The sequence below is a fragment of the Labeo rohita genome, unplaced genomic scaffold (assembly GCF_022985175.1).
Source record: "Labeo rohita strain BAU-BD-2019 unplaced genomic scaffold, IGBB_LRoh.1.0 scaffold_52, whole genome shotgun sequence".
NCBI lineage: Eukaryota > Metazoa > Chordata > Actinopteri > Cypriniformes > Cyprinidae > Labeo > Labeo rohita.
Genome location: NW_026129441.1, coordinates 308,239 through 333,421, shown reverse-complemented (window position 1 = coordinate 333,421; position 25,183 = coordinate 308,239). Strand labels below are relative to the sequence as shown.

General features: G+C 40.2%; 1 protein-coding gene across 1 annotated transcript in view; it reads left to right on the top strand.

The window, feature by feature from the left end:
- LOC127160998 (NLR family CARD domain-containing protein 3) overlaps positions 1-24,897 on the top strand; it is a 43,943-nt gene extending 19,046 nt beyond the window's left edge. The window contains exons 5-6 of the mRNA XM_051103647.1: positions 24,057-24,103; positions 24,194-24,897. Coding sequence (XP_050959604.1) covers positions 24,057-24,103; positions 24,194-24,714 — 568 coding nt within the window. The 3' untranslated portion in view covers positions 24,715-24,897. The remainder of the gene's footprint in view (positions 1-24,056; positions 24,104-24,193) is intronic.
- Positions 24,898-25,183: the final 286 nt, after the last annotated feature.

Below are 25,183 nucleotides of genomic sequence, written 5' to 3'. Positions count from 1 at the left end.
CTAGCCAATGGAATTGGCTTTTGCTTTATTTCTATCCACTACTGAAGGATGCAGCAGTGGTATCATCTCAATTATTTTTACAAGAAAAAAACAAAAACAAAGAGTATGATTTACATGAAGCATGTCAATTCTGTGTGGTATGTAAGGCCAGTTTTACACTGCACAATTAAGCAGAGCATAAGCATAGCATTTTATTTATTTATTTTTGGCATCCATGTTAACAAATTCAGTGTCTCTCACTGCATGCGAGGTGGCGTAGCAGCACACAGCAGGAGCAAAAGCAGCATTGAGTTATAATCTATCTATTTCTGTTGTGCCTGAATTAACATAAATATCAAATTTCAACTTGAATGGAAGTGAATTTATTTGCTTGTCTCAAAGTTCAAATGGCTGGCAGCCCAAACTTACTAGAGCAGATGCATTTACTAAGTCTTGGTCACGTGACTATTAAACAGCACTGTGAGATCAAATGTGAATCTTGAATTCTGAACACAATTGACTTGGTGGTTTAAACTACTTTAAAGCCAGATGAAACAGCACTGACAAACTGGACAAACACTGCATGCAGCGATACAGTCAGAAGACTTTTCAATCTACAAATCATCATCACTTACTATGGATTTACTGTAGTAACAACTCCACCATATTATTGTGGCAGAAATATGGGATATTCATATCGAATTTTATTATATTATTAATGCAAACATATATTAAAGGAGTAATGGAATATAATTACAGCATTTTTTGGGATTAAGCTATAATGTTTGTGCATTTATACTAAATGTATTTAAACTATTGTTTTTTTATACAAATACAAACCTAGAAACCATTTAGATACATTTTTGCCATGGTATTTAAGTTTTAACTGTGGTCATCATGATCTCAGTGTATGCTACTATAGAAGACCAATGGTTAAATTTAATAAAACTTAAACAGTCAGAATAATTCAATTTCACAATTTAAAAATGAGGTTGCTACATTTTCGTTTACAGATATTATTGCTTTTGATAATACACATAAATTAACATCTGCATCCTTACTCAAGGTACTACTACTGTCAACTCAAGCTACTGTCAAATGTGCATTTCTAAGAGACAAAAAAGTATTATTATTAATATTGTAGCCTGCACTGCAAACTGTGCTGAAGATATGCATCATTAAAGTCAGGCAACACGTATCACTCTTAGAACATGCAGAAACTAAGAAATTAATTTTTCTAGTACAACATTTATTTTGTTAAGGAGAAATGACAGGATAAGTGTAAAAAATTCAAAAACTTGAAGTGTTTGCCACAGTATCTTACAGTAGCATCTCGAATACTGTCTGTATGAACATGTAAAAGGAGTTAAGCCCATAATCCTTACTAATAACCATAGCAAGAGTGACCATAAGATATCAAAGATGGTGATGTCCATAAAACTGAAAGTCCAAACAGCTTTCATATTTGGGTGATGAGCGGAGCATTTGAGCCGTGCATAAAACACAAAACTGACGGGAGCAACTCTGGTGGAGACTGGATATAAAACTATGTGTAAATAACCACTATGTGTGAACGTAACTGTATTAAGGACTCAAATACAGGACTCACAACCATATTTTTGTCAATTAAAACAAGTTTTTATTTTGTTATCATCTTGTTTTCGATGGTGAAAATGTTGCTGACGAAAAACAGTTGTGTTTGAATAGATATGTGACTTTGTTTCAGACTATTTTTATTGATGAAATTGAGCAAAATCAGGTAGTGTTATAGTCAGATATTGTAATTTAAGGCACTTAATATAACCAGAGTTTGAAATAGGTGTTGCTCGGCAGTTGATGTGCCAAGAGAGATGGCAACCACTCCACAGACTGCGGGCGGGGTGGCTACTCATGAACGCACCCCAACCAGTGAGAGACGCATCCGTCGCTAGCGTTACGCGGCGACAAGGAGCTTCTAACACCGGGCCCTGAGACAGGAACCAAGGCTTCTTCACATGTGTAAGGCACGTAGTCCTTAGCAGTCACTGGAACTGCTTTACAGTGAGTGACCGGCCTTCTTTCACTCTCGTGACTGCAGTGAGGATTGTCACAACCCCAGTTCTTTCATATGGGTGAGGACGACATCTCGATGCCGAACTGCCCATGGTCAGAATGAGCTAATACCAACAAAATGTCAATAGTATGCAGATGCCCTGGGAACACAGCTAAGCCAAAGCAGCATCCACACACTTAGCGAAAGTACAGGGAGAGAGTGCAGTAAATTTAATTCCTCAGAATTAAATGACAACGGAAGAAGAACTAAACATTCAAAATGGTTGTTGTTTGTTTTATTTGAATGAACACAGCCCACCTCCTCAAGGGCGGACTGTACATGCTCAGCTCCCGAACAAACCACACTTTTGTCAAGTCAGTCTTTTTTGCTTTGTCTCACACTATTAAACCCTCCTAGACCCTCACCTTCCACAACCCCCCACCTATATGCCGGAACTACAAAAACTGTGGGTATACAAGAGGGGCATGACAACAAATTTATCTTTGTGAGGAAATTCTGGCTTTCTCACAAACTTCTTCAGTGTACGGAGGCATGCACATTATACACTAGGGCATCTCTTCCATAAAGCTCCCCATCATGCTTTACAAATGTTGTTAGTAGCGTGTTTGTGTAACTGTTAAACAAAGAACACAGCTGAGGACTGACAAGAATGCACATACCTGTATAAAATAGCAAAGTTATTATACAAAGCACAATCTAAGTATTGTGCCAGAGCAACAGAAATGGTATACAACAGAAACTGTCTAATTCGGTAGCTTTTCAATGGTCCAGTTCTCTTAAAAGTCTTGGCTTTCTTGCAAAGTCAACTGGTATGTATGCACGCATCTGAGACAGACTTTGAGAAATACGGTCAACACAACTGGAGGACAAGCAAAATTTCAAAGGACCTCTTAGCCAAAACTGTAACAACTTGCGCATGACACCTAAACACGCAAGGTGCATGTAATCTAGAGCAGGGGTTCTCAACCTTTTTTATACCGGGCCCACCTCCTTCTCCGATCAATTTTGCAAGGCCCCCCGCAACTTAAAAGAAATCCCTCTGCTCAATTTTAACTTTTTAACATATATAAACACATACAGATTTAAAGCTCCTGAATTATTTAATTCAGACATTCTTTACAACTTCAGAGTACTTTTTCTTAAGCAAGTGAATCTGCCAAACAGGACAACAGGGAGATGCCAAAAGACCACTCATAAACCTGTCCATTTGAACTGGACTGACATATCTACTGTTTGTATCCATTATAAAATAAATCATACAAAAGAAAAATACAGCAAATACATTCTAAATCAGTTTTATGCTTATGTTAATTTGTGCATGAACACCACTGAGTCTAACAGGATCCTTCTCTATGGGTGAGCATAGATTATAAAACACTCACAGGACATTCATTTTGACAACTATGCAAATATTTTGAAATTTCATGCAAAAATACTAGGGATCAGAGCCCCGAAAGTGCGAATAGTTTGTGAATCAATAGCGGACTTTTGCGTGCCTAATGCATGACTCTGATATACAAGAGTGTCATACATTAGGTACCCGCACGTTCGTTACTATTACTCCGATCGTCTTTACCGTCTTTACATTAGCGCAGTGATTTGTTTCATGCAGCCAAGAGATGAAGTAGAGACCTACACTCCTGCAGGAGTACCACGGGACACAACGCAACATTGCGGCATGGGGAAAAAACTTGATGGACGAGTGCGGGTGCGGGCTGGATGTGGGAGAATAAAATGATTAGCAAGAATTGCAAAATAAAAATATCTAAAATGAAATATAATATGATAAATATGATAAAATGAAAAACATAAACTGTTATTCATCTATTGCACAAAAGCAAAAAAAAACAAGCAAACAAAAAAACAACTAATATAACAATGAATAACAGGCACAAGAATAGGCAGTATCGATTTAAAACACATTTGCAGCTTGAGCAATGTAGCTATCTGTTGATTTCTGGAACGCATTGGTCAATCAGGTGTTTAAGTTGGAATCCATTCACCGCTTATATGTTCTCGCACAGTGCTGAATGTTGCGTGCTCATGAATCCTCTCATTAGATCACATGAAGTGTAGACATTGTGGAAGATTCATTGTGCATATATTCATTGTGTTATAAGAACTTTATGAGAATGCAATGAACTGAGATGTCAGCTTTAAGGGAGCGCTGTTTGCTCGCATTCTGCCATGCATGCACGTAGCATCCGATGCTTGCTTTTCTGTTAAGAACAGCAGTGGTTTCTAAATGTTGATGCTTAGCCTAAATAACAAATATTTTATCGGGAGCATTGATGTCGAGATCTTGTGGAAATTACGAGATGTTACACATCACCCTTTCATGTATATTTTATCGATGTAGTAAAAAAAAATCTACATAGGTTACTTTTATGTAGGCTTTTGCGGGCAGGAGCGGGACAAAAAATGAATGTCAGGCCACGACCCTGACGCCGCGTTACGCATAGACACACATGCTGACAAGTGGACGTATCAGCAGACGGATATGAACGTAACCATCCCAACGCCCTGAGGGCCGATAGAGGGGCCCCACAAGGATGCCAATTGTTACTGAAGCAGGAGTTGGGGGGGGGCGGAGCACATGAGATCTCTACATGTGGAATGAAAGTAATTCAATATATCTATAGACCCAAGGTTCACCGGGGGGGAACAACTGAGGGATATGGCGCACGGATCCCATAGGAGTGGCGCAGCAAGCCGACACCAGCCGGTCTCCCGTTCACCTGATGTCTATGTTAAGACACGGGAGGACACGGCCCAGACCGCAGCTCTAGAGATATCTGCTAGTGAGGCACCATGAGCCAACGCATAGGATGAGGCAACACTCCGTGTGGAGTGGGCATGAACACCTAAGGGGCATGGCTCTCCCTGGTTTTGGTACGACCGGGAGATGGCATCTACCACCCAATGGGCCAACCTCTGTTTGGAGACAGCATTCCCTTTCTGCTGACCTCCAAAGCAGACAAAGAGCTGCTCGGTACGTCTGAAGTGCCGAGTGCGGTCCACGTATATACGCAGGGCGCGGACTGGACACAGCAGCGCAGAGGCCGGGTCTGCCTCCTCCAGGGGCAGAGCTTGCAGGTTCACCACCTGATCGCGGAAAGGCGTGGTGGGAACCTTGGGCACATAGCCAGAACGGGGTCTCAGGATGACGTGAGAATCGCCAGGCCCGAATTCCAGGCACGCTTCGTCGACAGAGAAGGCTTGTAGGTCCCCTACCCTCTTGATGGAGGCCAGTGCTGTCAGGAGCGCTGTCTTAAGTGACAGATGTTTTAGCTCTACTGACGCAAGTGACTCAAATGGGACCTCCCGTAGACCCTGGAGGGCGATGGAGAGATCCCAAGAGGGTACGAGGTGCGGTCTGGGAGGATTAACCCTTCTCGCACCTCTAAGGAACCTCACGTTCAGTTGGTGCTTACCAAGGGATGCTCCATCTACTGCATCGTGATACGCTGCAATGGCAGCAACGTACACTTTGAGAGTCGAAGGGGACAGCCTGCGCTCCAACTTCTTCTGCAGGAAGGAAAGCACTACTGCAATCAGACATCTCTGTGGGTCCTCTCCGCGAGAGGAGCACCAGTCAATGAACAGACCCCACCTCAGTGCATAGGCCTGCCTTGTAGAGGGAGTTCTAGACTGAGTGATAGTCTGTATCACGGCCTGTGAAAGGCCGGAGAGGTCTGACGCGTCCCGTCCAGGAGCCAGACGTGCAGGTTCCATAGGTCGGGACACGGGTGCCAAATTGTGCCCATCCCCTGAGAAAGAAGGTCTCTCCTCAAGGGGATCCTCCAGGGAGGAGCTGCCGCGATGGAAATGAGGTCTGGAAACCAGGTCCGGGTAGGCCAGTATGGCGCAACCAGCAGAACCTGCTCCTCGTCCTCCCTGATCTTGCACAGAGTCTGTGCAAGGAGGCTCACTGGGGGAAAGGCGTACTTGGGCCCCGGAGGCCAGCTGTGTGCCAGCACATCCCTGCCGAGGGGGGAGCCTCGCTGAGGGAGTAAAGCAGCTGGCAGTGGGAGGATTCGGGGGAGGCAAACAGATCTATCTGGGCTTCATCGAAATGGCTCCAAATCAGCTGGACTACCTGGGTGTGGAGTCGCCATTCTCCAGGATGGGTGGACTGCCGTGAGAGCTGGTCGGCTGCATGGTTGAGTTCTCCTGGAATGTGAAGGCAGCGACACTGCAGAGAAACGCCAATCCGGAGTGTGCCACGGTGCCATGCCCATCTCGGGACTCGATCGTGTAACCAGTGCTGAAGTGGTCTCATATGAAGCAAGCCCAGCGGCGTCACCGCGGCTGCAGCTGCCATATGCCCTAGGAGCCTCTGAAATGTTTTGAGAGGGGCCGCTGTCTTGTGTCTGAATGAGTTCAGACAATTCAGCACTGACTGTGCGCGCTTGTTGGTGAGGCGGGCTGTCATGTTGACCGAGTCCAACTCCACGCTGAGAAAAGAGATCCTCTGCACTGGGGAGAGTTTGCTCTTCTCCCGGTTGACCTGAAGGCCCAGATGGCTGAGGTGCTGGAGCACCAGGTCCCTATGTTCGCACAACAAATCTCGCGAGTGAGCTATGAGAAGCCAGTCATCGAGATAGTTGAGAATGCGAATGCCCATCCGCCAGAGGGGGGGGAGAAGGCAGCTTCCATGACTTTCGTGAAGACACGGGGAGAGAGGGACAGGCCAAATGGAAGCACTTTGTACTGATACGCTCGACCCTCGAAAGCAAACCGCAGGAGGGGTCTGTGTCGAGGTAGAATCAAGATGTGAAAGTATGTGTCCTTCAGGACGATGGCTGCAAACCAATCCTGGCGACGAATGCATGTTAACATGCGTTTCGTCGTGAGCATCTTGAACGGCAGCCTGAGAAGGGACCAATTCAGCGCTCGAAGATCCAGGATGGGTCTTAGCCCACCGCTCTTCTTGGGCACGATGAAGTAGGGACTGTAGAACCCTGACATCATCTCGGCTGGAGGAACAGGCTCGATTGCATCCTTCGCCAGTAGGACTGCAACCTCCGCACGCAGGACAGCGGCATGTGTGTCCAAATGGACAGTAGTGGATAGAACGCCTCTGTACCTGGGCGGACGCCTGGGGAACTGAATCGCATAGCCGAGACGTACCGTCCAAATCAACCACTGCGAGGGGCTGGGAAGCTGAAGCCAACCTCCCAGCCTGGTCGCCAGGGGAATCAAAGGAGCGTTGACCGACTTGACCACGGTGGGGCAGCCTGGGGGGGAAGGGGAAGGGGACTGATCCCAGAAGGAAGAACGTCCTGGAGAAAAAGTCTGACTGCATTCGGCAGCGCTTACCTTCTTCCCTGGTTCCCATGCTGGCGATATCGACCTCCGAGTCCGGATCCGAGGAGGCAAGGCGTCCCTCAAGAAGGGAACTCGGGGTCGGGACCCCAGAGGTGAGGAAATTGACTCTTTCTGTGAAATTGTGGGTACCGTCGACCCGTAGGCCGACAGCAGCATTTGAGCACACAGCGGCTCCCGGCCCTCCACCGGGAGTGGGGACGTTGATGTTGTCATCCCCCAAAGAGCAATCTCCTTGGCAGCTCTCCTGCGGGTGTTCTTGGCCGGTCTCCCGCAGCCAGCTCGACATTGGGCTGCCAGTCTGGCATCGTGTGCCTCGGCAGGGGACGGAGCTGGTGTTTTAGGGGCTGCAGGGGGGCGCCCTCGGTGACGGGCAGGCGGAGGTTGAGGCCCCGCGGACGTGGTGGCACTGTCGCGACGGGGGAGGATATGCTTTATCGCCTCTGTCTGCTTCTGGACCGCCGAGAACTGCTGGGCAAAGTCCTCGACGATGTTGCGTTGAGAAAGCGAGCTTTGTCGAAGTCTGCCATCTGGGCCAGGGTCAGCCATAGGTGTCGCTCCTGGACCACAACTGTGGACATCACCTGGCCAAGGGAACGTGCCGTCAGGCGGCACGGAGTTCCTGCATAGCCCCTTGGTCAGGGCCACCCTCGTGCAAATGTTTTAACGCCTGGGCTTGGTAGACCTGCAGGGTCGCCATGGCGTGCAGGGCAGTGGCAGCCTGTCCAGCGGCGTGGTAAGCCCTGCCCGCGAGAGCGGAGGGGAGATGGGGCCGATCCTGCCAGGTGGCAGCGCATAAATGCACCGCGACCGCGCGCTCAACCAGGGGGGACAGCCACATAACCCCTGGCTGCCCCACCGTCGAGGGTGGCGAGGGGAGTGGAGCTGGGGCGCGGACGAGACGAGTAAGGGGCCCGCCATGTCCTCACCAGCTCCTCATGCACCTCCGGGAAGAAAGGCACTGGGGGGGAGCGCGGCGGTGCCGCGGGCGCCCTCCCCAGAAACCAATCGTCCAGCCTTGAAGGATCGGCCGGAGGTGTTTTGGGCACTTCCAGACCGATCTCCTTGGCGGCTCGGAGGAGCATAGCCGACAGTTCTGCGTCCACCTCAGATGGGACTTTAATGCGGCCATGGTCCATCCGTTAACGCTGCCTCAGCGTGCTCTCGGCCCAGGCACGTGAGGCAGTGATCAGGTCCGTCCAGCGAGGCGAGGAAACTACCACATCCGGAAGCGCACGGCCGGAAAGACATACCGGTAAAATGCCTTCCACAGCCGTGAGAAATTTGCTCTTTTAGATCCCGGTTTGCCCAGGGAGGAACCGCGGCACAACTGTGCACTCAAACGGGGCTTGCTGGTATGCAAAGACTCTCTGATTGCTGTTAGAACGGCAGCCCGCAGGATCTCATTGGCGGCTGCCAAACGCTCTTTTAGCCTTTGGCAGCACTCCAGTGGAGAGAGCGCAACTCTTATCAGGAACTCTTTTTTTTTTGTTTGTTTGTTTGTTTAGCTCGTAGACGAGGCTACGAAACGAAAATCTGAATGAGTGTTGCACGCCACCATCTTATATACCCGTATGTACGGGGGAGTGGCTCGGCATGCAAATACCACTCGCCAATGTTCATTGGCCTCTTGAATAAGGCTCAGAGATGATTGGACTCTCAAGCGAGTTCCCATATGTAACGTCGTAGTAAATGAATGAAGGGGAACCCATGTGGTCCATCATGATGATGGTCCTCGTCAGCTCTCTCTGCAAATGATAAATCAGTCCGTAACACAAAGTCATTCTGGGGGTATGTCATTCTGTTGTTCAAATAAACACCTGGCTGGCAATACTTGTCACACCCATGATAACCATTGTGAGCCTTTGTGTTTTTTACAAAAGCTCTAGCAAGAGTATCACATACAACAGAATCCAGTTCAAAGAAAAACCTTTTTTCTTTAAAACAGACTCCCTCCTGCAGGTGCTTTAACTCGTGGGTAAAGTCTCTCAAGAATTCATCAGGGGCATTGGGGTTTTTTGTACCACAAAAGAGCCCGATAACAACAGGTTCTTTCATTGGGACATTTACCAAATGTCCTAAAATGGGCCATAACTGTAAATTTGTACTGTTAAACAATGGCAAGCCATCAATATTTTTTCTGCAATTTGAAGGTAAAGCCATCTGCAACCTTTTCAGTTAGCTGGGTTAGGGTGTTACCGATAGCTGTCAGGATCCTCTATAATGATACATGACACCACATTTTTGTTGGACTTTATATTCAGTTTTTGTTTTAAGGATGGTTCAAGCATTGTTTAGGAGTTCTGGGTGGTACACTCTCAACAAACTAAGGAGGGCTGTGAGGGCAACTAAAGAAACACCAAACTGTATAGACCAGTTGGCTATACTTTCAACCAGGCTGATTGGCTCATCTGCAACCTCTGATTCAGATTCATTCTCTGAAACATTGTGTGTTTCAGTCAATCCTCCAACATCATCGGTGCAAACAGATTCTAAATGCTCATCTGTCTGAGAGAGTCTTGAGTCATTGTCATTGGTGGTGGAATATGCGTCAGCTTTGTAAGCTGGAGTTGGCTCTGGCTGTAAGTCTTCTGCAATGTCATGCAGTCGTTTTTCAAGTGAAACTCAAGCCCTCCATCTGAGGTTGTTAAAGGCAGTTCCCTCCTTTTCATTGTCTCTAAAAAAGATTATGACCAAAAAAAATTCAGTGTTTCATACTTTACAATGTTTGACAATCAGCAAATTTATTTACCTGTTATTAGCCCTTTTCAGCCCTTTTCTGGCAATTTACTGGAATGAGAATTTGTAACATTGCCAGTAAATTACCAGTAATCTCCTCTGCAAGAATGCAAAATAAGATTACTGGTATGAGCATGTACTAGTTCAGAACACGGTGACATAAGTCATCTACATTAGGCCAATCATAACAATATGAAGCAGATACATTTATGCATTTACTGGCACTGTGTAGTTCGGTTTGTGGTTGTCCAAAACGGTGCACTCTGGGGTCCCATCCTTTAAGATTTTTAAATTGCTAAAGTGGTCAAAAAATTATCTGTTGTGTAATATCCATGTCTGATGTCACAAAATATTAGCGATCCACCAAAATTATGGCTGCCAGAAATGAGTTCACCGCTCAGGTTTCACTTTCACGTGGTGTGACGCTCTATGCATGTGCGCTCTGCTCAGTGAGTGCTCCACTCATATGGCATTCATTTTCATCAGAACAGCAAAGTCCACTCAGTCCAAATGAGCCAACAGGAAACATCTATGTATATGGGCAACTCAGGTAATGCTGCCATCTCATTCATTGATCTGCTAAACGTTACATTATGCTCACGTTTTTGGATAATAATAGCTTCCTAGGACTTAACATTATTTGTATAAGTGGCAAGAAAAAAAAAAAAAAACATCAACAACTGTATGGCAATATATTATGCAGTTCTATACTTTTCAAGGTATTTGTAACAGAAGGAGCAAGACAAGAGGGGAGCGGATCCATTTGCAAACTTTTATTGTTGGGACAAGACATAGACATGGTCAGGCAGGCAGAGTCAAACAACGGCAGACAGGTGTATGGACGGCGAGACAAGAGTAATCCGTAACAGGCAAGGGTCAATCCAGCGGTGAACGTAATCCGTATGAGGGCTAGGCAAAGAGTAATCCAATAAGACAGGCGAGGGGGTTCAAAGGCAGGCAGAGAGACAGACTAAACGACACAACGAGGCTAAACAAGAAAACTAGACACAGGATACAAGGAACGCTTTGTAAGAATGCTAAAGAACAATTCAATACTCTGCAGCGTGTGACAGGAAGACCGGGGCTTTTATACTGTCTCTGATTGGATGTGGGTGAAGTGCAATGGCTGATGGGGAATGTAGTCCGGGGTGTAGTGTAACAGTCCGTGTGTACAAACAGAGTGAGAGCGACATCTGGTGGTGAGCGGTCCGCGGCTCACCGACCAGATCTGTAACAGTATTAGGGCTACACAAATTAATCAAAGTGTGTGTGTATTTTTCTTACAGGTTATCTTAAGGTTTTATTTCTGTTAAATTTTTTTATATTTAAACAAGAAACTTAAAATGTGGCATGCAGTTGCTTTAAACAATGGTATAAAGCTACTTAAAACATCATGCAATGTAAATTGTAATACATTATAGTAATATATAATATATTATATATTGTAATATATTATAATTATAATCATAATTAATTATCTCAATTACAATTTCAAGGGAATAATGGACAATTATGATTTTTGTCATAATCACAGCCCTACAAGGTCTCATATCCAAATTCGAAATTCAAGTATTGTGATAGGAAAAACACTGGTCTAATACGATGTCTTTGGGCCAAAAGCAACTGCATAAACATTTGATCCAAAAACGAAAACATCAACAAAAACACTGATCATTTTTACCCCTCCATGTTTACAAAGACAACACCGGGAGGTAATTTCCAGTTAATGATTTCGCAGAATTTACCCATATTTTGGAATTGATGTATGAATTGTGCCTTACCGGTAAAAAGACAGAACATTGTTTCCTGTGTGTACAGCACATTTTTGTATTTACTTGTAAAGCTGTTCCAGTCATTTTATGGCATTTTACTCGTATTACTGTGTGAAAGGGACTATAGTATTTAAAATATGTAATATAATGTGGAGGAGATAAAAACTATATTATGTCCCCTGTGAAAAAAATGCAAAGATATTGCACACTCAACTAAGGTGCCAAAAATAAAAACAATAAGGAAGCCATGGAATGTACTAAAACCTTTAACAAAGCACTTTAGTTACACAGCAGAGTAATATGCTAATACAATATGTGAGGACGAAAATGCAATATGGAGGCTCAACTTACTACAGTTTACAGACAGAAAAAAAAAATATTTTATACTAATTATTTAATTTTAGTACAGTCATACTGCACATGAACTAAAACCAAAATGACATGTACAGTTTGTGACTTATATATGATGAAAGATAAAAGGCACATTTACAATATCATGTACATTTATAGTTTATATAAGATTTTTTTTTATATCAGCAGTGCTTGGAACAATTCCTTAAATATTCTAAACAGATCAGCAGTGTTTACAAGCATGAAAAATAAATCCTCTTACACTGCAACATTAATTCCTTTTCTGTTAGTTACTACAACGTTATGACGTGATGACATCAGAGGTCTCACTTACACCCAATCACCTCTGAGTAGTATGAAAAAGGCCAATGAACATTCACAAGTGGATTTTATATGCCAAGCAACTCCCCCAGGCATCAGGGAATGATGGTTACATTAGTAGGGCCCTATGAAATCAGTTTTATTTTTTCCCAAATTCCATTTTAATTTTTCCTTTTTAATGGTTAAATTCAGTTTTATTAATCAAAGAGCATGTCTAATTATCAAAATCATAAAACTTATACCATTTCACATTCTGTGTTTTAGCATGTCTAATTATTTGAATGCATACTTAATTTATTCAAATTTATTCTTAAAATAGCCTTATGAAATGTTTTTTTTTACCCTTAAAAATTCTGTGTTGTGTATTTAAAATGTTCTGGTTATCAAATGAAGGCATAAAACATTAATTTCATTTATCTTTAATTATTGAAATTTAAGCAAATTCTTTTTTTGCCAAACAAAGGGGAATTTACTATTAAAATTAAAACATAGAAGAAATGTTGTGTGATTATAACCTAACAATGACTTCAAGTTAAACCGGACTTTTATTTTGACGGATTGCGGTGTCTACCTTTACATTTCTGTGTGTATATGATATAACGCTAGTTTTTGTAAAATGGAAAGGTCAAATGCTCATGAAGTAACTCTTAGCAGACACTGTTCATGTATTTATGTCCTCATTTAGTGAGGCGACAGACGCTGAAATCATTGTGAGCGTCACACACTATTCAGTGTGTGTAATAAACAAAACTGCTCGTCTGCTCCATTCATTACAACAGAGACAAGCAGAACATGTAGGATTCACAAATGGTATTTTTGCGGCATAATATTTTCAGATAATAGTCCTTATTGTGGTTTGATTTAAGTGTGATGACCTACTTTTGATAAATTCATTCAAACTTTGACAAATTCCTAACAATCCACGTTATTCAGGATATTCGGTTTTTATGACTGGATTCCACGATTCTGTCCGCGTTTTCCGCATCACGGAAATCAAAGGGCCCTACATTAGTTACATTCTTAGTGACTCACAAAACGAACCACCAGCATATAAAAGAAACTACTCTCTCTCTGAGCGTATTACATAAAGTATGTAAACAAACTTATGTACTACACAGTGGAGTTTACATTGACTAAGTTAGCTAAATTGACTGTTAGATTGGATAGATTCACAGTTTGGATGCATTAAAAACATAGCATGCTGAGAACAGCAGCTGGTTACATCAATGTAAATGCAACAGCAGGAAATTAAATCTGATGCAACACTAAGAATAGTGCTGAATTCTTCCACATCCTCTCATCTACTCATAAGCACAGTTTTTTTTCCAGTGGTGTCTCAACGAAACATAAAGCAGCTGCAGATCACATCCACTTTGAAACTGCAGCGCACAGGCTTAGAATAAGCACATTGTTATAGTTATAGTTCTGCTTATAGTTCTCCTTCTTGGTGCAAATGGGCCTTTAATCTTTAGCAAGCTTTTGTTATTGGGGATGCTGGTGTGCTGTTCACCACAGTGATCATGGACATGTTTTCCATGACACATCAGTCACACACTATCTTTAATCAGTAGCTTGAGGTGATAAATTGTTTGTGCTTAAATGACACATACACTGCTAGATGACTATGTCAAGACAGGTATACTGTTAAGGATGCTTAGTGTGAAGTTGTTTTAATGAGCATTTCTCCAGAAAAACTGCAACCCATAATCAGTCCTAACAAACAGCATGTTTTGAACAGCACTAGCTGTAATTTTATCAGACACTCATTTTTATTAATATTTAATTATACAAATCGGCTTTTAAATAGTTTGAATTACTCAACTAAATTTTAAAAACAAAAAAACAGAAAAAAAAGAGACTTACCCTACTATTTAGAGTCCTGGTTCTCTGGTGGAAATCTGAATGGAGACACATTGTTATACAGTGTTGCTGGACAATTTCTCAATTAAGTTGTTGCTGTATACTGTCTAGCCAACCATGCTGAATTTCACTCTCAATGCATAAGTCAATCATCTCAGTTAATCGTAATCTCACAAACTTCAAAATTAACACAGCTTCATCCACATCAAATTATCTGTTATCACATTATCGTATCTTTTAAAGGTGGTTTTTCACTAAATTAAATATAAATTAATGTTAAAACACACTGGGCTGGTTTCACAGACAGGGCTTAGATTAAGCCAGGATTAGACCATTGTCCAATTCAATCATCGTGCCTTATAAAAGATATTACTGGTGTGCATCTTGAGATGAAACAAGGCCACTAACGTACAGTATTTCAGGATCAATCAGTGCAGGTTTTTTCACTTGAAACGGCTAAGACTTGCATTTTAGTCTGGGAATAGGCTCAGGCCTTGTCTGTAAAACTGGTGAAATACATTTTAGTGTAATCTTTATTTGAGTCAAGTTTTTGTTTATTTATTGTTGTACATTTAAGTACAGTATTTTATTTTTATTTAATATTAATATTTACATTTTTATTTAACTTTTAGTTAAACACATTTTAATTTAATCATTATTTAAGTTTTATTTTTATTTATTTGTAAGCACAGTGCAGTGTTAATATTCACAGTGTTAATATTCAAACTGTTAAAGTGGCTGACAACAAAAAAATATTCTTATTAGGAATAAAACTGCCTCATTTTTTAACTGTGAAGAGCTGTAGCTGAATATTTAGGCATACTACACAACTGTATTTTAATGTTGGTCATTATGGTGGTAACATTACTTGGAGAGAAATATTTTCTGAGGTGGTACTTGGTATAAAAAGTTTGAGAACCACTGTTTTAAAGTAAGATGTTCCGATTTTCAGTAAAAATAACAGTTCATTCTACATAATTTATCAAAGCACTTCTGCTATTACTACCTGTTCTGTGAGAAGCAGGACGTGCAATGATAGAGAAGCACTTCCACTGGTTGCAAGGTAACAAACTATATATATATATAAAAAAATGGCAGATATTTAGGTCAAAGTGAGTGAAGATAAAAATCTTTGTCATCATTTTATCTTTGTTATTAAAAAATGAGAATAAGATACACAGAGTACAGTAGGCATATTTAGCAATAGCATTCAAGAAATGGAATTAACAAATGTAAAAAGTAAAACACTATTTACTTAAACACTATAAACATCAATTGTAGCCTACATTGATTCTTATTAAAGCAACTTTGTTAAAGTTCTTCAGTCAAGAGCATGTTTATACCATCATTTACTCACTCTCAGGTTGTTTTAATGAGTTTTCTTGTCCATTTGATCATTTCTATTACTAAATTCAATGGGGACCAGCTACCCACATTCTTCATAATATCTTATTTTGTTTTTAGCACAAGAAAGAAATTAATACAGGTTTGGGGCAACATGTAAGTGAGTAAATAATGACAGAATTAAAATTTTTGGGTAAACTATCCCTTTACTGACAAGCTGCAGCATGTTTAGTACTGTGGCTTTAAGAGCTGCACCTAATATACAGGAACACATTCTGTTTTTCTCTCAATTGTTTACTTTCACATTAGACATAAGCAACTGTGTTTATATGTAAACATTTGTGTGTTTTGACATACATAACTTAGTTCAGTAATTAGGCACTATTTGGTGTACGCGCAATGGGAAGCCCACATCAGAACAGCGCACATTTGAAATGTTTAACAGTTTTGGGGTTAGATAAACAAAATTTACTTGGCAAAAGCCAGGCCTTTCTCCAATTAATATTTGTTATAAAAGAGCCCCAGTAGAATTTCCGTCTTGGAGTAATCTTTCTCTTTGTCTGAAATATTTTGCGAATATGTCTGTTATTGCATTTCCGGTCTAAAATATCGATACCACCCAAACATAAGGCTGGATAAACACTATTGCCTTTACTGAATTTAAGGTGATTTCTAATTAACTGGGTTAAGCCAACTGGGATAGCTCTCATCAAGGGATTATATTCCTTTGGTGGGACTGGAAAGTTATGGAGATTCAGAAATTTTTCGTAAGTTAAATTATTACCACAATCATCAAATACAGAAAGAATACAATTCAAGTTGTTACTGAACCATCTAGGGGAAAAAAGAGACTTATTTCTAACAGTAATATCGGCATTATTCCAAAGGAGTACTGTGAGGGGAGAAACCATGGACAAAACACAATTTCCATGACAAAAGACATTGCTGATGGAAGTTAGATAAGGAAATGGGTAACTTGCCAGGCAAAAAAGTACACTTTAGTAAAAAAGATAAGCTACCAAGTTGGTTGAATATCTTATTTGGAATAAAAGACCACAGTGACATTGGATTCATAAGGCATCTTTTCAACCAATTTACTTTAAAGGTGTTTACAGTATCTGCGAAGTCCAAAAAAATCAAGGCCACCTTCGCTTCTGAAATTAGCAAGTACTTCTCTTTTTAATTTGTGAGGTCTATTTTTCCAACTGAAATCCAGAAATATTTTATTAATTTCCTTTATAGCTTTATCATTCACAAACCTAGAAAGAGCAGAATATACAAAATGAGAGAGCTTTTCGACCTTAGACAAAAGAACTCTACTGTACAGTGAAAGATCTCTCTGAAGCCAGATGTTAAAAATATGTTTTGTTTTTATAATTTTATCAGAAAAGTTTAAATAATGTCTACTAATTGAATTTTTAGTGATATGAATTCCTAAATATTTTACACTTTTTTTTTAACTGGGATACCTCCTAGGAATATATCATCCGTATCATGAACTGCTATAATTTCGCATTTCGAAATATTAAGTTTTAGACCCGAGGCACGTGAAAATTGCTCAACCAATTCCAGAGCATTTGGTAACTGAATTTTGTTCTCCAAAAACAGCGTAGTGTCATCTGCAAGCTGTGCAATTTTGATCTCCCTTTCAAATATTAAAATTCCTTTCAGAGTTTTTTCTTGAGTAATTCTTAAACAAAGTAACCCTGTGGCTAAAAGAAATAAAAATGGGGAGATTGGACAGCCTTGTCTGACTCCACGATATATGTTAAACCTCTTAGAAGTGTCAAAGTTAACAATCACTGAGCTGTTAATATCCTTATAAAACATGGTTACAGTATCTATAAATGCTTTACCAAATCCAAATAATTCTAGTGTACGAAAAAGAAATTTGTGTTCAATGGAGTGAAAAGCTTTATGAAAGTCAAGGAAGAGTATGAGACCATCTGAATGAATCTGAATAATCCAGCAAGTCCAAAACTAATCTTATTTTGTTAGATATGTGACGGACTTTCATAAAACCAGACTGAAATTCTGAAATAATATTGTCTAAACCATAACTGGCATATACAGAGGATTCTTGTCTGGATTAGGTATAAGAGAGATGACTCCCTGTTTCATAGTAGCAGTCATATCTCCCTGACTGATGCATTCCTTATACATGTAAAATAAAGGCAATTTAATAAACTCCCAAAAATGGAGATAAAATTCTACTGAAAGCCAGTCGACCCCAGGGGATTTACCTTTTTTCATTTTATGTAAGGCTTGCCTGATTTCTTCAATTTCTAATTGGGAATCACAGATTTTACTATACTCTAAATCAGTAATTTTAATATGGTGTTTAATTAAATCAATAAAATTTTCACAAAAATTGTAGTTGAAATTAGAGGTATAAAGATTGCTATAAAATTGAGCAACAAAATCTGATATTACTTTTTGGTCTTTGGAGATGACTCCGTCAATATTAAGTGCAGAAAGAGCTTTCCTCTGACCATTTCTTTTTTCCAGGGCAAAAAAAAAATTGCTGGAATTTCTTTCCCCCACCTCCAGCCATTTTGCATGAGATCTTGTATATGCATCTTTAGCCAAATCTAAATAAGCTTCATCAAGCTCCAAGTTTAATCTTTTTATTTCTAAATTGTCCTCTTCTGTAATTATATTTTTAGTTAGTAATACATTAAGCTTATTAAACAATTCTGAATCAGTCTGATGTTTATTCTTTTTCATTTCTTTACTTCTTTTAACTGTGATATGTCTAGTTTTATATTTGAAGAACTCCCATGTTTTTTTTTAAATCTTGAGGATGGAAGAAGAAATTAAAAAGAGATCAATCCTAGAAGAGTCAAAGTTTTATTTGACCAGGTAAACTCTTTTGTATAAGGATTAAAGAACCGCCATGCATCAGTTAGGGAGAGATCTGTGCAAAGAGAAAAGATTAAATCATTATTCATTCCATGTGGTCCATTAATGTGGTCAGAACCAAAGTTTTACAGTACTGCATTCTCTGGAATCCTCTCAAGGGCTGGACTTCTACATTCCGATTGGTTGCCGCCGAACTGTGTCATAGCTTATTACCATAAAGTTGACCTGACTTCAACTCTTCCTGACGCCCACACGTCCAACACGCGCCACGCCGCTTCTCGCTGGAGCTTGCCGCCGGCTCACATTGAAAATGAATGTCTTCCGGCCACTTTGATGCTCTCGCCGGCGTGAACGCACAGACAGATGGACACGCCAGTGTACACTTTGCCGGAGGTGAAAACCTAAAAACAAACAAACAAAAAAGGATGCCATTAAACACATACTAAAAAGATACTGTATGTGCTGTTTGTACATTCATTTGAAGATTGAATACAAAATTATTGCAGTATAAAAGTATATTTAAAAACTTTAATTTAGGGTTGGATTAATTGCAATACATTTCATAAAAAAGTGTGACTATTTTTTTTTTTTTTTCAGTTTTTAATCAATTGACACCACTAATATACATATATATATACATATATACACTTTGGGATCAGTAAGATTCTAATGTTTTTTTTTTTTAAGTTCCTCATCAAGGCTGCATTTATTTGTTCAAAATTAAAGATAAAACAGTAATATAATGAAGTATAATTGCAATATAAAGTAAGTTTCTATTTTAAAATACTTTAAAAATAAAATTATTCCTCTTTTTTAGTTTTTTATCAGCAATTACTTCATTGTCTTCAGAGTCACATGATCTTTTAGAAATAATTCTGATTTATTTTTGAAATTCTGAGTTAATTTAAATTGTAATAATATTTCACAACAATTTATTTAACCATATTTATTTACAACAGCATAGCAAGACCCTCGGAACTAGGGCTGTGTTCAATACATATGACAATGTACTACTTGATAAGGATATTGATGCAGCTGTTTCTGTATCAGCAGTGAACTGCACTTAATTTGAATAAAACAGAAAACCAGTGAATAGAGTATATTATAGGCTACTACAAAGTTGAATCTGGACACAGAGGAACACAACTGAGGTCTGACATAAAGAGACGTAATCACTGAAACAGATTCACATTTGTAATATTGAAATATCTGCTGAGTGTGGAACCTATTTTTGTCAACCTGCCAACCATGTGATCGTGCTCTCTCTCTACTGTGGATAAAAGCACTGCTTTCTGAAAACACCATAAACTCACAGTTTAGTGATCAACACTTCAGAATCTGTTCTCAGAAAAATGTCATTGATCAAGTGTTAATTTATGAGAGAGAGACTGTGTATGTATGAATTACTTCCATTTTGCTGTGTTTATCATTTATCAGTGCAGCTGTGACTTTAATTGATTCAAATAACAATGATGTTACAAACTCCTTGCAGAGAAACATAATGCAGCTCTTCAGCAGTTAAACTATTTCATTGGTAATATTTTTAAGTCAGTGCTGAAGTTTCTGTGTCTGACATACAAAAATACATAGGCTATAGACTATATGGATTATTCATTAAAAGGTCGCGATCTCGATTCAAACACACGCATCTTATTGCTATATAATGATGATTTCGCCATATAAAACCTTTGAAATCGCAATCACATCGGAATATAAACCTGCTTTCGCGCAACCGCTGATTCAGAGAGAGCTCTGGTCATGTAAGCTAACTTTGTTTGAACAAGCTTCATGACCAGGATACACGGTATAGGTTACATTTCTGTGTTGCAAACATTGAATAATAATTAAAGTATTGGGATAAATGTTCATTAGAGCCCATGTACGGGCCTCATATATATTTCCTAGCCCGGCCCTTGTCCGACAGCTTATCAGAATTCTCGGCCCGAGCCCGTCTTTTTTTCCCCCTTCTCTCAAAACAACTTATACTACTGTTTCATCTATTGAAATAGTTCAGTTTTGTATGTAATGGCAAAGGGATTTTATTTTGTTTCATTCTTTTGTTAAGTTAATTAAAAAAAAAAAAAAACGTTTGGAGCATTTTTGTTCATTAAAAAACAAAAACTTTAGGCTATATTTAAAGTAAGGACTGTCTGATCAATTTTGCCTTCTCAAATCATCACGATTTGCTTAAAATAAAATCTATAGATACAGGTCCTTTTCAAAAAATTAGCATATTGTGATAAAGTTCATTATTTTCTGTAATGTACTGATAAACATTAGACTTTCATATATTTTAGATTCATTACACACAACTGAAGTAGTTCAAGCCTTTTTATTGTTTTAATATTGATGATTTTGGCATACAGCTCATGAAAACCCAAAATTCCTATCTCAAAAAATTAGCATATTTCATCCGACCAATAAAAGAAAAGTGTTTTTAATACAAAAAAAAGTCAACCTTCAAATAATTATGTTCAGTTATGCACTCAATACTTGGTCGGGAATCCTTTTGCAGAAATGACTGCTTCAATGCGGCGTGGCATGGAGGCAATCAGCCTGTGGCACTGCTGAGGTGTTATGGAGGCCCAGGATGCTTCGATAGCGGCCTTAAGCTCATCCAGAGTGTTGGGTCTTGCGTCTCTCAACTTTCTCTTCACAATATCCCACAGATTCTCTATGGGGTTCAGGTCAGGAGAGTTGGCAGGCCAATTGAGCACAGTAATACCATGGTCAGTAAACCATTTACCAGTGGTTTTGGCACTGTGAGCAGGTGCCAGGTCGTGCTGAAAAATGAAATCTTCATCTCCATAAAGCTTTTCAGCAGATGGAAGCATGAAGTGCTCCAAAATCTCCTGATAGCTAGCTGCATTGACCCTGCCCTTGAGAAAACACAGTGGACCAACACCGTCACTGACTGTGGGTACTTGACACTGGACTTCAGGCATTTTGGCATTTCCCTCTCCCCAGTCTTCCTCCAGACTCTGGCACCTTGATTTCCGAATGACATGCAAAATTTGCTTTCATCCGAAAAGCAACAGTCCAGTGCTGCTTCTCTGTAGCCCAGGTCAGGCGCTTCTGTCGCAGTTTCTGGTTCAAAAGTGGCTTGATCTGGGGAATGCGGCACCTGTAGCCCATTTCCTGCACACGCCTGTACACGGTGGCTCTGGATGTTTCTACTCCAGACTCAGTCCAGTGCTTCCACAGGTCCCCCAATGTCTGGAATCGGTCCTTCTCCACAATCTTCCTCAGGGTCCGGTCACCTCTTCTCGTTGTGTCACACTTTTTCCTTCCCACAGACTTCCCACTGAGGTGCCTTGATACAGCACTCTGGGAACAGCCTATTCGTTCAGAAATTTCTTTCTGTGTCTTACCCTCTTGCTTGAGGGTGTCAATGATGGCCTTCTGGACAGCAGTCAGGTCGGCAGTCTTACCCATGATTGCGGTTTTGAGTAATGAACCAGGCTGGGAGTTTTTAAAAGCCTCAGGAATGTTTTGCAGGTGTTTAGAGTTAATTAGTTGATTCAGATTATTAGGTTAATAGCTCGTTTAGAGAAGCTTTTCATGATATGCTAATTTTTTGAGATAGGAATTTTGGGTTTTCATGAGCTGTATGCCAAAATCATCAATATTAAAACAATAAAAAGGCTTGAACTACTTCAGTTGTGTGTAATGAATCTAAAATATATGAAAGTCTAATGTTTATCAGTACATTACAGAAAATAATGAACTTTATCACAATATGCTAATTTTTTGAAAAGGACCTGTATAGGCCCAAAAGAGTTCAAGTATAAAACAATGTTAGTTGCAACGTTAAACTTAGAGAAATGTGTGCTATTAGACGCATACCCAAATTTGTGCGGAGAGTGGAAGCTAAAGACGTATTGCAGGACATTGAGGCGTCAACTTTTATTTGTGTGTACTCACAACATCAACAAAACGTTGCAAAAGGTGCTTTTATTAAATAAAGAAAACAAACATGATGCGCTTTCTGTTGCCTCAGCAGGAGCGCTTCACAAAAATGAACCAAAACTCAGCAAATACATACCTCACAGACATGATACATATATCTATAGAAAGCTTGACATTATTAATTAACGAAATAAAACAAATACTGTCACAAAAACTCTTTCAATATGTAAAAATGCATTTCTCTAAAGGCGCGTCCAGAGAGGAGATGGTGAGTCAGGATAGGCAACTTCATCCTTGGGACACTGAAAACACTGGTTTATTAATAAATAATTAAAATATCTCCTATTTCCCCCGACACATTGTAATTATGTTTGCTGGTGCTTTGTGGCACTTTCAGCCTGTTGCGTGCGCTTGAACGCGGATCTCTTCCAGCTGCGCTGATTTGCTGCTGCTGCTGACAGAGACACTAAACGTGTTTCCACCAGCGCGGAAATTTGTTTTCATCACCGGAATGGACTTTTAAAGTTTAAGGATAAGTTCATTATGCCGTAAAATTACTTCTTCCGTTCGCCTCAACTTATCTGTGCGAGGCTGGGTTTTCAAAATTGACGGCTTTGAAAACAAAGTACCGAAATCGGCTCCAGGTGGAAGATGACCTGAGGCTTGCGCTGTCCAACACTGAACCGCGAAATGTGCTTCTTTGTAAAAAGAAGCCAGCGCAGGTGTCCCACTGATTGATTTAACGATGCCATGGCTGAGACGCATTCGTATAACATCCGCCCTAAATAGTACTGAATATTATTTAGGGCGGATAGTATGCGAATGCTTGAAGAATCCAAAGAACGAATGAAATGCAACATGCTTTACACGTAAAATAATACTTGCACGTTATTTAGCGTTTACACGTTACAACTATAGGCTACTTTAAGTTCACATGTTCAAAATCTATCATCTACCTATCTATCTATCCTTTTATATAGTTTTATAAAACTCATAATAGTTATTTTAAAAATCATAAGTTATGAAAAGTATAACAAAGTACAAAAATACAAAAAAGTAAAAAAATATATATATATACATGATAGGGGAGGTTTGGGGGGGCTTAAGTTCCAAAAGGTTGAGGACCTCTGATCTAAAGTATTCAGTGTTTAATAAACAACTGTTTCACTCAATTCACTGCTGTCCCGTATCCAGATACACAGCCCTACTAGCAACCACACCATGTACCCTAGCAACCATGTTGTGTACCTTGGCAACCACATAGCAACAGCCTAGCCACCACTCCAATTACCCTAGCAACCACATAGCAACTCCGTAGCAACTACCCAGAACGTATTATCAACCACACAGCAAGTAACTTAGCAACCATATAGCAGCAGCCTAGCAAGCATCTTAGCAACTACATAGAAGCACTCTAGAAACCACCCAGAACATCCTAGACACTACATAGTAACACCCCAGAAACCACATTGAGTGTCTTAGCAACTGCATAGCAACAGTTAGTTGACTGTCTGAATGTGTCTGTGTGTGTTTTCTAGTTTGGATCATGGAGGAGAATCCAGGATCACAGCAGGACTGAAGAAATGTACGTCTACAAACACACACACACACACACACACACACACAGCTGTAGTGATTGTTGTTGTGTTATAAATGTTTCTGTTCTTGTGTTCAGGGGTTTGTTTTCTCACACTGGATCCAAACACAGCAAACAACGAACTCATTCTGTCTGAGGAGAACAGAAAGGTGATCAATGAGAACAAGAAACAGATGTATCCTGATCATCCAGACAGATTTGATTATTATTGTCAGGTGTTGTGTAAAGAGAGTGTGTGTGGACGCTGTTACTGGGAGATTGAGTGGAGTGGAAGTATTGTGTGTATATCAGTGTCATATAAGAGCATCAGCAGGAAGGGACGGGGTGATGAGTGTAGGTTTGGATCCAATGATCAGTCCTGGAGTTTGATCTGCTCTCGCTCCAGTTACACATTCATACACAATAAGATACAGACTAAACTCCCTGTGAATCCCATCAGTCGTAGAACAGGAGTGTATGTAGATGTGAGTGCAGGAACTCTGTCCTTCTACAGCGTCTCTGACACAGTTAGTCTCATCCACACAGAACAGATCGCATTCACTCAGACGCTCTATCCTGGGTTTACTGTTTGTTCTGGCTCATCAGTGAAACTGTGTTGATGAATCAGAATAGACTGATGAGAGATTGTACCCATAATGCTTTGAGCTGCTGATGAATCAGTAAGTGTGAGATGTTATTGAGTCTCTTCATGACAGTAATACTGCAGCTCAACTTCTGTCACTCAAATAACAGTCAGAATAAATGTGTCAGAAATCACCATATAGACAGAAACATCAGTGTGTATTTGTGTTTTTATTGTCTCATCAATCACTTGTTTTAGTGTCAAAATGTAAAGCTAATTTTAACCCCTTATTGTCTAAGTTACAGAATTGTATACACTATTGGAGGACTCTTCCAATCTCTTTAATTGGCAGAATAAATGCGATAAAAATTATATTTCTTCCTCAGATATTATATTTACCTTGTAATATTCCAATACTAATACCCAAGTCCTTCTTTAAACACTTGGACTCGATTATTCTTCCATTTCTATGGAATTATAAAAGTCACAGAATCAAAAAAGTTAAT